The 13,834-nt window shown below is 36.8% G+C and overlaps 1 protein-coding gene across 1 annotated transcript; it reads left to right on the top strand.

The window, feature by feature from the left end:
• Positions 1 to 2,131: 2,131 nt before the first annotated feature.
• Positions 2,132 to 13,631, top strand: MOK (MOK protein kinase). The gene is given in 10 exon segments (XM_084287771.1): positions 2,132 to 2,166; positions 3,543 to 3,613; positions 7,016 to 7,094; positions 7,615 to 7,663; positions 8,580 to 8,758; positions 11,126 to 11,227; positions 11,645 to 11,818; positions 12,060 to 12,168; positions 13,174 to 13,372; positions 13,375 to 13,631. Coding segments are annotated over 10 exon segments (1,146 nt in total). The 5' UTR covers positions 2,132 to 2,146; the 3' UTR covers positions 13,539 to 13,631.
• Positions 13,632 to 13,834: the final 203 nt, after the last annotated feature.

Below are 13,834 nucleotides of genomic sequence, written 5' to 3'. Positions count from 1 at the left end.
TGTGTTGCCAAAAAAACTTTCATTAAAAAAAATAAAGATCCAGCTATCTGAATTTAATAAATCAATTACTGGTTGATACAGCCTTTATGACAATTTCTATTTTAAACTTACCGAAACAATATATTTTTGTTTTTAGAATACAAACTGGTTGGTAAGATAGGAGAGGGAACATTTTCTGATGTTCTGAAGACACTGAGTCTTAGAGATGGAAAGTACTATGCGTGTAAACACATGAAACAACACTTTGAAAGGTATGCATAATTATACTACTACAGAAAATCTTATTTAAATTTAGTGGGGAAATGCAAAATAAGGACTAAGTGAAGGTTTTTGAATATGCTTGTGTTAAAAAGGTTTGCATATAGTATACAGGTCAGCTGCTGCTGACTACAAAGGACCTTCCTATTTGGCATTGGGGTTATTTTCTTGAGTACTCTAACTGGTGTCCTTCCCTGTAGTAAATGCTGCCTGACCCCTGGGTTGAGAGTGAAACAAGAAAAATGTGGCCTCAGTATTTAATTTCTGCCTTTCCAAATACACTGAATGTACTTGTGCTGGTTTTATTCTGGCTGTAGATAACAGTAGAAGGAAATGTGCAAGCCCTCCCTCACGGACAGTATGTTTTATTTCAGTCTCACTTTGAGTACTGTTTTAAAGCAAGTTAAAAGCACTGGTTTTATCCTTACTCCATGTGTAGCATTAGTTCTCCTTCATACTAGCATTTACATTTGATTACATCCATCAGCAAGATGCTACATGGGCACAAAATAGGTGCTTTCTGTCAGTTAGGAAAACAGAGAAGAGGGCTGCATGGAAGTATAGACATACACTTGATGTTCTTCTCCAAATTTATATATGCACCAGACCCTGCCTTTTGGGTCATTGGCTTTGTATTCTCAGTTAAATGACTTCATTTCCTAGTGATGGCAGTGGGAACGACACGTGTACTTAAGTAAAATGGGACACTGCTCTGAAGTGACATTCACAATGTAACTCAGAGCTTCAGAGACCATGGAAAAGTGGAGGATGAAAAACATTCCAGTAAGTTTAAACAAAGAAAACAAACCCAAATATCTTCAGTTAATGAAGTCATGTGACTTATGATTCTCTACTGTGTTGTTAGAGAACTGTTGGTCCATTTATATGTTACCTACTATTGACCACATTTGCCCAGTTTATGGTCAAAACAGTATTTAAACTAGCTGCTTAGCTACATTCAAAGCAGATCATATGCAGTCCAGTGGAAGGGAGTAACAAGCTGACCTGCGTTTTAAGCAGTGTGTTTAAAATGTCTCTTAGGCCTCTAACCCCTTGATAAATTGACTGATGAATTCTTTTGATGAAACAAACTCTTCTAGCAACAGATAATCGTGTTTCAAACAGAATCTGCCTATCCCAAGTATTTCTCCCAGTTTCAAATTGGAAAATTATGATTTGGTGTTTAGCTGTAAGTCATGAGAAGGCTTACATATCCTTTTCTGATCCGTGAAATAGTGTGCAGAGCTCTGTTTCCTGCTTCCTCTTCAGAGTTTCTATTGCATGCAGTTTTGTTGTTTATTAAAGTCTAAGAGGGCAACTTAATATTTAAACACTGGTTGAATGGTATCCATTTTTCATGCAATTGCTTATCATTAAAACTTAATTTTAAGTATTACATTTGGCAAGGCTAGACCGTCACTTTCAGCAGCGTGCTGAGCAATAATTGGTATGTATGCGACACCAGCTCAGAACGACCTGTATGATCTGTACTGGTAGGTGACACACAGTTCTTTCAGATAGCAGCTTGGCATGGTAGCTGGCATCTGGAGCAAAATGCCTTAGTAATCATGTCTAGGTAAGTCCAGCTGCTCTGGACTGCAGGGAGGAATAAAGCCATTCTCCTCTTTACTGACTTGTTCTATAAAGAAACAAAGCAGGTCCTGCATTTGGAAGTTCAATTTCAGACTGAAATGGAGTGGGTTCTGACTGTCTCATGGCAGGGGAGAAAGACAATTATAATCTAGTCCCTGATTGCAAATCAGTCTTCTTTTTCTTTCTTTTTTTCTTTTTTTTTTTTTTTTTTTAATTCATCTTTAGTATTGAACAAGTGAATAATCTGAGCGAAATACAAGCACTAAGGAGGTTGAGTCCACATCCTAATATCCTTATGTTACATGAAGTTGTTTTGTAAGTATGGTGCATCCACTTCTTCCTTAACCCTTTATTTGAACAATATCCAGTAACTTTTGGACCTAGAGGCAACCTATAGGAACTTGACCAACAAGAAAGAAAAAACAGCAGATATGCCACATTCTAAAGTCATTGTGCCTTTTTTTGTTCGGTTAAGAAAAGGTGATCTGTTATTGCTCTGACTCTTCTGTAGCAGACTGAAAAACACTTCGACATCCTTATTAAAATGACAGACTAGATATATTTTAAGCATCGCTAAACTTCATGGCATAATACATAATACTTGCTGGTGATTTGAACCCACATCCCATATCCAGGGAGTGCTTTAATGCATGGTGTCACGTCTACTGGAGACTATTTTGGTTAGGCACACTTAGAGCTTATTTGCTGAAATGGGCCCTGGAACTACTGGGCTTTTGGGTTGGCCTGGCAGGTTGAAGTAGGGATCCAGGCAAAGCAGCAACTGTGTAGATACCCCTTTGCAAATAATAGAAGTTTAGATCTCTGAACTAGGCAGCAGCTGAGGTACACATTTGAAGAGAGATCAGTCAGTGATGGAATCGGGCTCCTTCTAGAGACATTTGGCACTTAAGTGTCTTCTGAGGCCTCACAAAGTTTGAGTTTTATGACAGCATTTCCTCCACTGCTGTGCTATACTTCCTCACTATGTAACAGGAGACAAATAGTTCATTATTCTGAGTACTTGGCACAAAACTTGTTGAATGCCTAAAACATTTTTTCTAGCTCTCCAGCAATTCCTCTGCTCCAGCCTCTGGTACTGTACTGTTATCAGCAGACCCATTTAGCACAAATGCATGAAAAGCTGGTAATCGTGGCAGCAGCTCAGCTTTCTGGAATTGCCAGCTTCAGCTGCTGTGTTGTTAACCAAGTGTAACCCAGATGGCCAGCCAGCTCGCCTGGCTCTTTCACTGTCTGTAAACTGGATTGTAAATTGTACCCACAACCTTTTGTTGTCTGGGTTAATGGAGCATTGTAGAGGGGGGGTACTTTAATTCAATTACCTTCTTCTTAGAAAAACTGTGGACCTAAAGATATCTGCCTCTGCAGGGCAGTGAAATGGAAAATAAGGTGTCAGATATATATAATCGTATCTTGATAACACTTAGAACTGCTATTGTCAACAAAACAGAGATTCCAGTCACAGTCAGGTACCCATTGCCACTGATACTAATGACCGAGAGAGAAAGTGTTTCATGTCTGGCATAATGTTTCCTCTATATTATTGTAACATTGTACCATTTGATTTACTGGAAAATTCCTGATACTGAACAGCGTCACATACTCAGAAAACATGCATTCAAATACCTTCATGAGTAAATCAGATCTTAAAGTCTCCTAATTTGTTTCTTCAGTGATAAAAAAGCCGGCTCCCTTTCACTGATATGTGAACTTATGGACATGAATATTTATGAGCTGATAAAAGGTATGTAGCATGTGCTTAAGCAGACAACCCCTCCTTCTGCAGATCACAAAGTGGAATTAACTGTACTGCACAAGGTTATTCACTATTACATATGATGAAACTTTTAGCGAATTTTTATGCTGTACCGCTTCATTCTATATTAATTTCCAGTGCAAAATACCCAGTTTAAAGCATGGATGCATGCAGAAGCTTTCCAAGGGGTCAGGTCAACGGCGATCTGTTTCTACAGTCACTTGAAAACAGGGAAACAATCTTCTCTACAAAACTATTACCTTATGTAACAAAAATAACTTAAACAGGCTCTTGTTAAGTCAGGACTATAATGAAACAACTTGAAGATTATTCCCATTTGTTTCAAAGACTACTGAATCGATGAATAATGATTTTCAATTTTTGTGTCCAGTAAAATGCCTTTAACCAAGCTTTCTTTATAAAATAACATAGTTCACTGAAAGCACCTAAATTTAAGAATTCTGGAGATGTTGGTCAAGGCAGGTGGAAGACCATAAATCTTAAGGAAAAGTTCCTACAGAAAGGTTTAGAACAAAAGCTAATTTAAAAACAGATCTCTTACAGAAACAAAAGGAGTTGGATACAATAAATGGAGGAGCACTTTCAATTTCAATAGTAAAAGAGGATTTTTTTTTAATAATTAAAATTTTGTAATGTCTTCAGAGCTGGGAGATTCATTTCCGTAACTCAGCATGCAACTGATGATACTCTGTGCAGTAGAATAAAGACTTGCTCTCAAACATTATGTTTATGACATTGGGTATTCAGATCTCTAACAAAAGTAGTAACCCTGTTCTGACCTAGATAAAGAGCTGAGATTAAAATACACTTGCTTGACTCTGTAGATTCAGCTATGAATAATTGCTGCTTTTTATTTTTCCATGATCAATTTGTGAAGTTATTAAGTCAGAGTGAGTAGTAGAATATAGGAAGGAGTTCTCATTGACAGTGAATTAGTCCAGTGCATTAAAAACAATCCTGTAGCTTTTTCTAGGAAAGATACTATACTTCACTTATGGAAAATCAGAATGTTTAGATTTGCTCTTTAACTGCCTTTAAAAATAAATCCAAAACACCAAATTTCAGTTGGTGTACATTTCTCAGTGTTTCTCTTGTTCTTTTCATGTGACAAAACCAGCTATATTAAACCTTGTACACAGATGGAAATCAGCCTAATAGTTTCAGTATATTCTGCTTTTTCAATTTTAATATACAGTTCTTATCAAACTCCTAGGAAGATTTTCCATAGGAAGATTGTTTTCCTGCTGCTTTTTTTTCAAAAATTAATTTTGATGGTTTCAAAGTAGGCCTAAGTATGTGGTGGTTTTACCTTACCAGGCAGCTGAACTCCACCACAGCCACTCTCTCACTCTGCAAAGTGTCAAAAGGACTATTTCCTATGGGGCAGAAATAAGATTTTATTTTTTTTTTAATCTCTCCCAAACAACTCTATTTATGGCTTACTGCAAAGTCGAGAAATATAAGGTGTGGCAGCTTATTTAAAAGAATAATTATTTGGCAAAAATTCTGAGTTCATATTTAAATTGGAAAATTAATCTCAATTCTGAGCCAGAACACTAATTGACCGGGGATATCTGGGTAACAATGGAAAATAGGAGCTGCTTTTGAATTTTCAGGGTTACGATTTAAAGGAGTGTGGTGTTAATTTATAGAACAACTAAATTGTGTGTATTGGCAATGCTCTGAAAACAGTTTTCAGAGTGTACAAAAGTAGCTACATTACAGACAGTTTGTAGTCTTTTGTATATTTCTACAGCATATAGTAATATAAATCTCTGCCATTTTCTGAATACTCTGAATCTTGCAAAATTAAGTTCAAAAAAGGTTCAGGACGATTTAAAAAAGCTTTAAGTTAGAAAAAATTAAAGGCAAGTATGGTTTGTACAAAATTTTGCAGTGAAGAAAAATCGGGATTGACTGTAAATTAATTTCTAGTTTATTAAGGTGTATGAAGACACTCTTTTAATTAGGAGGCCAGTTCATTGTAATGCCTAATGTGGGAAGTTGATCCTTTTTTTTTAATCCCTTCATTACACTGGCAACAGATTCATCTCATTTCAACCAAAGTTATTTGTCTGTACACAGTCATAATTCTGTAACTATTAATTTGTAGTGGTACCACAAGTCACTTCATAACTGAAAAACAATCTTGCCTTTTGTTTAATCAAGAACAATTTGGTCATTTAAAGTGATTAAAAAAAAAAAAAAAAAGGCTCAGAGAGATGTGGGGAAGGTGGCCTGAAGAAAAAAATATTGTAGCCTCAAATTCACTTCATAATGACTTCCAAGTGAGATTTGTGTGGTGATAAATCTGAAAGTAGAAGAGCATCTGCTCCAGATTTCAGTAGTTACCTGTAAAGAAAAACAAAACAAAACACAATTGAGCATGACTTCTTTTCATGAAGGCTTGATTTTTTAAATACTAATAATAGTCCAAGTTGGGTTAAATAACAACACTTCATAAAATCTTTTCTACTGTAAATAACAAAAAACCTGAATTTGAAAACACCATCTCTGTCTACCGAGGTAATAATTTTACAGTTTCCTCTGTAAATGGAGCTCTGTTTCAAGCGCTGTGTTATTTAATCGTGCTCAGTGGATTATGGTGGCTGGCTGGAGGAGCACGGCGAGCAGTGGGGGACACCAGTCCATTTGCAGCGAGTTTTTGCCCTGCTCATCTCCCTCCTCCTCCCACGCCAAGCACTCGCACTGCTGTCGGCATGCAAACCAGTACCTGTTCTGGTTTTCAGAAATGTGATCACTTCTGCCACTGTTGATGACATTGCAGCATTACATAAAGGCATTACAGCAACATTAAAAGGCCTTTGGAGCCTGTAAAAGAAAAAAGCTGTGTAGGTACTTTAGGGCTCTGAAAAACAGGTAAATGTTATAGCTATGGTTATTGCACAACTGCAATAGCAAGCTAAACTACCTAGGTTAACCTGTAATTTCCAGCTCAATTGTGAATCACAGTTATTTAAGCATTGCACTAATTTGAGGTGATGGATAGGAATCTTGAACCTTACGGCCTGTTCCTTTTTTTTTGGAAAGGAAATGAGAGATTTGGAAGCGATATATTCCAGTTCTATTAGAACTTGGAGACAGATATTGCAAGAAAAACACACAGTAAAAGCTAAGGCAGTTTATAGACTACTGAACTGACAGCTATGTTAGCTGAACTATTCTGGTGCATACTGAAATTTAAATTATGTCTGAATTTGAGTGGAAAATGGATTGCAAAGCTAGCTATAAATGACCAAAATAGTATAATTGAAAAAGGTAATATCAATTGGAAGCTGAAGATGTTTTTTTTCTTTGTATTCTGTTGTGTGTTAAAAAGGACTTGAACAACTTGAAATTTAATTCTAGGAAGGAGAAAGCCATTACCTGAAAAAAAAATAAAGAACTACATGTATCAGTTATGCAAATCTCTTGATCACATACATAGGTAAGAGACCTGCTTCGGCAACAGCTTTACAGTACACTTATCATACATCTATTTTGGGGCCATCTCTAAGCAGCTGTGTATAACGTGAGGCAGCAGACTGCTGCAGGGTGAAAAAAGGCCATTGCCCAGGTATTTCTTTGCCTGTAGCAGAGCCCTGGAAGTCAGCAAGCTGGCAGCCAGTGTGCACAGCACCCCATGGGAGCTCTGCTCTCTGTGCAGGAGCCCTGCTGGGAGCAGGGGGCCCTTTCCATCCTTTTCTAACCCTGCTGAGAGCAACACCAGATAGCTTGACTCCTTCCTCAACTGACCCTTTCCCCATTCCTGTAGCTGTTGTACCACCATGGTGGTAAAATTCAGTTTTTTACTATGCTGTTGATAAGGCTGAAAGAGTGTTAGTTGCTTTACTTTTTTTTTTTTTTTTTTTTTTTTTTTTTTTTTTTTTTTTACAAATAACTGGAAGCACTGATAATTTTTACCTTTTCACTGAACTCTTCTCTTTGATCTGTTTATATTGGCACAGAAATGGGATATTTCACAGAGATGTGAAACCAGAAAACATATTAATAAAGGTAATTCATTTTATATGAGAATATTTAACTGAAAGTGAAGTATATTGTTATTTTTCTGTTTATGCTGAGAAAGTAATGCTTCTTCATGAATAAAAATACAGTTCTTAAATATATACAAACATTTGCTTCTAATACTTCATTCCTGATCTAGAGGAATGAACGGGCAGGTTTGTTAGTGGCTAAAACCAGATGAATCTGATGTGTTGCAGCCTTCATGTGTCTATGCCAATCTGCAAACTGGTCCTTTATCATGCATTAATCAATATCTTCTTTTCTGTATTAACCTAGAAACAAGCAGTAGCATTCAGTTCTGCATCTCTTTCTTTCTACATTTAATACCTAGGTTTAGTGGAAATTGCTCATACAAAAGAGAGCGGAAGATACTGGCTTCTAGAAAATTTCATTGAAATCTATTCTGAGTTTCAGAATGGTATTTTACTAATGTCTGAAAACAAGGATTTCAAAATTCACTTTATGAATTTTTATTTTCTGGAGATAAAGTTTTCTTTTAAGTCCTCTAAATGTGCAGGAGAACCCGTTGCAAAGAAAAGCTAAGAGCACCTGTTATATCACTGCTAAACACAAGATGTCTAAGAAAATAACTTAATCCAGATGTCCTATTTAGCAGTCTTCTCTTCAGTAATAGTCCATATGCTTTTCCATTAACTCTTAGCTCTGTCTTTTAATGATGAAGAGAAAGGCATTTGTGCATATTACGACACATAAATCTCTTCAAGTCTTGGAGCTACATGCTATTTAAATGCAGTTTTGCTGCTATAATACTCTCCCTGGGTTTTCTGAAATGGTATTTTCAATCTGTTGATTTCTTTTATGATGACTACTTCACACATTGAAGGAAAATCTTTGCTTGAATATTTCAGTCTTTCTAAATTGTCAAAATACTTTATTTTTGCAGCAGAATACCCTGAAGCTAGGAGATTTTGGATCTTGTAGGAGTATATATTCTAAGCAGCCCTACACAGAATATATCTCCACACGCTGGTACCGAGCACCTGAATGCTTGCTTACAGATGGCTACTATAGCTACAAAATTGATATGTGGAGCGCTGGCTGTGTTTTCTATGAAATCACAAGGTACAGTGTTCAGTTCCTTATTGTTAATCCAGAAAATCAAAGGTAAACAACTGAAATAAGGAGCACATGGTATAGGTAATCTGATCTTTGCTTCCACAGTTTTAGGGAAGTTCAGTGCATGATTAGTTTGCAGGGTTCACGAGGCACTTACTGTCCATTGTCTCTCTTCACCCTATGGCAGGTTAACAATAAAAAAGTGGGATGATTAAGAGAACACAATAGGCATCAAAAATATTTACAAGAAAAGCAGCATTTTTGAGCAGTCCCTCCCACCCCCTGACTTCATGTTTCAGTTTGATAAAAAACGTATTTTATCTGCTGTAGCTGTGAAGTATGGCTCATTTCCTGTCATGAGTATAACTAACCATCCTCAGTCTTGTTCATACACTTGATTTTCCATCTTCTAATGAATTACTCTTCAGCAAAAACAGATGAGACCATAGAAGACAATCCCTTGGATTTACTAGTTTGGTTTATAAAATAGTTTGCTCAAGACCCTCGTGCCAGGACCTTCTGTCCTGGAATATTTTGAAGTTAGTTTCTGATGCAGCAAGAGTTCAGAAAAACCTGGCTTGACGTCCTTCAAGATTTTCAAAGATGATAAAACTATTATTTTAACAAAATTGTCATTGGCCTTCAAGAAAAAAAGAAAAAATAACCACTATGAGTATTTCTCCATTATCTTTGTGCCCTAGCAACAGCAGCAGTTCTTTATTCTCCTCCCACACTACTGCCTCTGATATGCAACCAGGAGTGGTAACATTTGATTTGCTTCTTTCCTCCTCCTCCACATGGCAAGTGCAGCTGCTGCCGTCACCACCACATTAAATGACAACCCTTATGCTTTGGCTGCTAACTTGCAGAAACAATTCTCCTTCGGTCAGAAAACTGTTAACAGAAAAATTCCAAATGTGGCAGTTCTCTTGCAAAGTAAATTGGGAACAAATGCTTTAAAAATGCCATGTTTTCCCATCCCAGTTTGAATCGGTGGGTTTTGAAGATTTGCAAGAAAATTACATGTTGCAAACTTTTTTTTTTTTTTAGGGTAAAAAACCTTAAAGATGTTTCCTCGTAATTTTAGCTTAATGAAACAAATATCAGTCTTTGCAACCACTGCATGTTTTCAGAGACCTAATAGATGTGTTCAGAAAGAAACAAGAAATGTTTATTGGAAGTCACTGAATTGTAAAAGACAGCTTTGCCAAGTGAAAGGAAAGTATGGACAGGTTTGTTTCTTTTTAGGAGGATCTTGCAGTTTTTGCTGTTGAACATTTGCATAAGCCTTTATACTTGGGACCACATTTTGTAAGGATTTTTTAATCTTTTACTCAGTCGTGCTTCTCTTTCACACCTAGTTCTTCCTTTCACTATTCCTCATAAACCTGGGCTCCTGGATGATGTTTCTTTTGTGGATTGCGCAGTTGTCCTTCTTTAAGTTTTAGCTTTACATTTAGAGGCAGCACATTTTTGTAATTCACATAAAAACCCACTCCCAACTGCTTGTCTTGAGAGATACAGCTGCACAACATGAATCAGCTCTCTTTTTCTCTCCTTCTTCCTCTCAAAGCTTTATGAAGACATTCAGAGAGATGTGCAGCCAGCTGTTTGATTGAATTTGCAAACAGTTAAAAGAAGTTTCTTCCTTCTTCAAAAAGGGATGAATGTTTTGTTTTCAAGAATCAAGTGGTGCTACTGAAGTGTTTCTTAAATTATATACCAAAGGAAATGCTCTGCTAGTATGGAAAAAGGGAACATATGCAAGAAACAAATGATAGTGGACCTAACTTGTTGAGTCAGATTGCTCTATTGATAACAATTTTCAAGGACTCTGTGCAAGTTTTATATTAACTGAGGATCAAGCTCAGGAATGCAGTTCAAAATACCATCTTTCCAGTATTGCTGCTTGTAAAGAACCTCCGTGTAAGAATGGAATGTTTCTTATAAATATGTATTTGTGTGCATACACAGCAGGAGGGACTGCTTGGTTCTGCTGTCTTAAAAGGAGGAAAACTCATACTGTCTTCTGGGATCTGCCACTTCGCTAGAAGAAAACAGAATCCCATACCCATTACTTTTGACCAGGAGGGATGTTGTCTTTACATATTTTACTCCGAATCTGTGAGGAGAGGGCAATTACAGATTTCTGCTTAATAACCCTAACTATCCTTCCTGTCCAAAAATGCAGTTGCATTAACCTACTGCTCACATTATCCTTCTGTTGTTGGCTGGTATTAAACTGTTCACAAACAAATAACACAAAACTTCATCTTTCTCTTAAATTAAAAAATGTTAACCAAAGTGGCAGCTATGCCATTTAAACTACTTTAACTGTGCTCTGTAGCGTTAATACCATCTCTTACCTTGCAGTTTTCAGCCTCTCTTTCCTGGATCTAACGAACTGGACCAAATTTCAAAAATCCATGATGTTATAGGCACTCCTGCCAAGAAAACTCTCAACAAGTTCAAGCAGTAAGTATGCATTTCCATAGTTATTGGTCTCAGTGTTCAAATATTCAAAATACAACTGTAGAGCTGTGTACAATTTCTATACAGGGAACCGTCACAAAAATCAAATTCTTTTGTGACAGCTGCTGACAGTGGTGTCTTCTGTCTACCCCCGAGCCCCAGAGACAGGCATGTATTTGTGACTCTTGTAGGCAGAGCAAAAGAAATTTGAGCCTACATCAATCTTATTTGGCCTTATTTCTGTAGTATCCTTAAGGTCAGTGGCATAAATTGTTAGGAAAGAAATCTTTTTTTTCCAAGTGTTACTTACTTGCACCTAGTAAGTGATTAACGAAATCTTAGACTAACGTCTTTCAGTCAGTTTTAGTTTCTCTATGGATATGCATGAATAACTGTTTGTTCTCAACTTGCTTAACACAGGTCAACAATTATGAATTTTGATTTCCCCTTTAAAAAAGGAACAGGAATACCTCCTCTTGTGCACAATTTATCTCCTAAAGGCTTCTCTCTCCTGTATGCAATGATAAAATATGATCCCGATGAGAGAATTGCTGCCCATCAAGCATTACAGCATCCTTACTTTCAAGAATTCTGGCAAGTGACTTCAAATCATTTCAATCTTGACGACTACAGTTAAGAACTGGGGGGACACTGTGTGCTTATTATATAAGGTGGACTGAAGTGAAGTTCACTTACAGTGCTAATATTTATGTTGCTACACAATGAAATATCAGTCAACATAAGTCTTTGCACTGAGTCCAAACTTCACCTAAAGCACAACTGATGTTTTTTCTTTTCTTTTTTTTTTTTTTCCTTTTTCCCCCAAACTTTTTAGGGCAGCTGATACACAGGCTTTGGCCACGCACAAAGTAAGATTACTAGAAAATACAGCAGGGCAAGTACCTCTGCATTCGTGGCAAATTTCAAAGGAAAGCCAAAAACAGGTAATATTTTAGTGGAAGCACTGTCAGCCCACTTAGAGAAAGTAATTTGTGACACTGAGCTTGTTAGCTACAAACAAATATTTTACTTAAGCTGATTACTTGGTTTTATTCAGTCTGCCCAGACACCAGTCTTTGTTGGGTCTGATGCAGCTCACCATCCCCCCAGGCCCTGAAACACAGGTTAGAATTTAAAAGCTGTGATACCACGTAGTACCTCTGGCAGACATTTTTCACAGGTGCTACTACTAGAGTCAGTGCTGTGTTGTTTAAAATATGGTCTTCTGCTTTTTTTGCTATCTACACTTGACTTCTAAAAAAGTTTTACAGATAAAGTTGTAGCAGAGAGAGAAAATGTATTTGTGCTCTCAAGGCCTTCAGTCTACATTTTGAATACATTTGTTGTTGGTTTTTGTTTCTTTGTTTACTTTGTTATCCTGTATTCAGATCATATCCAGAAATACTGAATTTACACTGGCTGCTGAAAATCAGCAAATTAAAATGTGATGAAAAATTCTAACTAAATTCTAACTAAAACTTTGTTTATAGTCAAATTACATGAAAAATACTCAACATACGCAGTCATAGAGTTCATTCTGTCTGCAAGGTGAGATAGAAGTTAGTAAAAGAAGTGAGATAAAAGTTAGAAGGTGAGATAGAAGATAGTATTGCATGAAAAACTCTGAAATTCATTTTTTTTCACAAAAGTTACCACAGTAGAGAAAAAATATATTTTCTGCTGTGCATTTGACATAGAAAGCATGAATCCGCTTTTCATGCAAGCAGACACATTTTCCACCTGTTTAGTTCTTAGGTTCATCAATGTGAGCTTTGTAAGAAGCACAATAGGGAAAATTTGCAAGAAACATCACGTGAGGTAGTAATTTTTAAAAATAATTAATTGAAATAGTATTTGGCTGAGTTGTTTTGTTCTGTTGTTTCTTTTAGTTTTTTATTCTTTAAGATGTTATCAGAAAAAAATAAATCTCAATTTCTTAATTTTAAAAGGATCCTCTTAGGAAAGCCCAGGAAAAAACAAAACCACATCGACCCCCTTGTGGAGAATTACCAATATTAAATCTTTCTGGAGTAGCCAAACTGACTTCTTGTCCTACATCTACATTGCGTTCAGTTTTTCCTACAGCTAAGGAAAGTGGGGAAACCCCCGCGTCACAGTCTGTTAGATTTATGGGATCAATTATCGAGGTATAGACTCTAACTTGCTCATTAAAGTAGAACAGCCAAATATGTTTTACAGAGCACATTTCAAACTTCTGTTGTTTCCTCAACAGTCTGAGAAACAGAAGGCACGTAAGTCTTCCCTGAAACATTTCCACTTACCTGCTATAGGACGAAGAGGAGGAGGTTACTGACAGCCTTGTAAAGATTTTGGAGGTTGAGGAAAAGCACGGCTATGCAGTGAGTGAAACAGCCCCGATCATGCTGTCATTGGTAGAGATCTAACAAAACCAACAGTGCGTTATTTTGTGCTTCTGACAATTTGTCAGAAAACCCCACAAGGTTATAATGGGCTGCTTACCTAGCATTTTGGTACTCTGTTCCTGAAGACTATCAATATTTAATTAAAGCCTTGTTGTGGCTGAGCTTAGAGAGCACTCTGTATTGAACTTCCTAAATATTTTTTCCTTTTAGAACCTGATGGAGGAAG

Source organism: Netta rufina (genome assembly GCF_964035555.1).
Source record: "Netta rufina genome assembly, chromosome: 5".
Classification (NCBI taxonomy): Eukaryota; Metazoa; Chordata; class Aves; order Anseriformes; family Anatidae; genus Netta; species Netta rufina.
The sequence above is the reverse complement of the archived record's forward strand: the minus strand, read 5'-3'. Positions and strand labels throughout refer to the sequence as shown.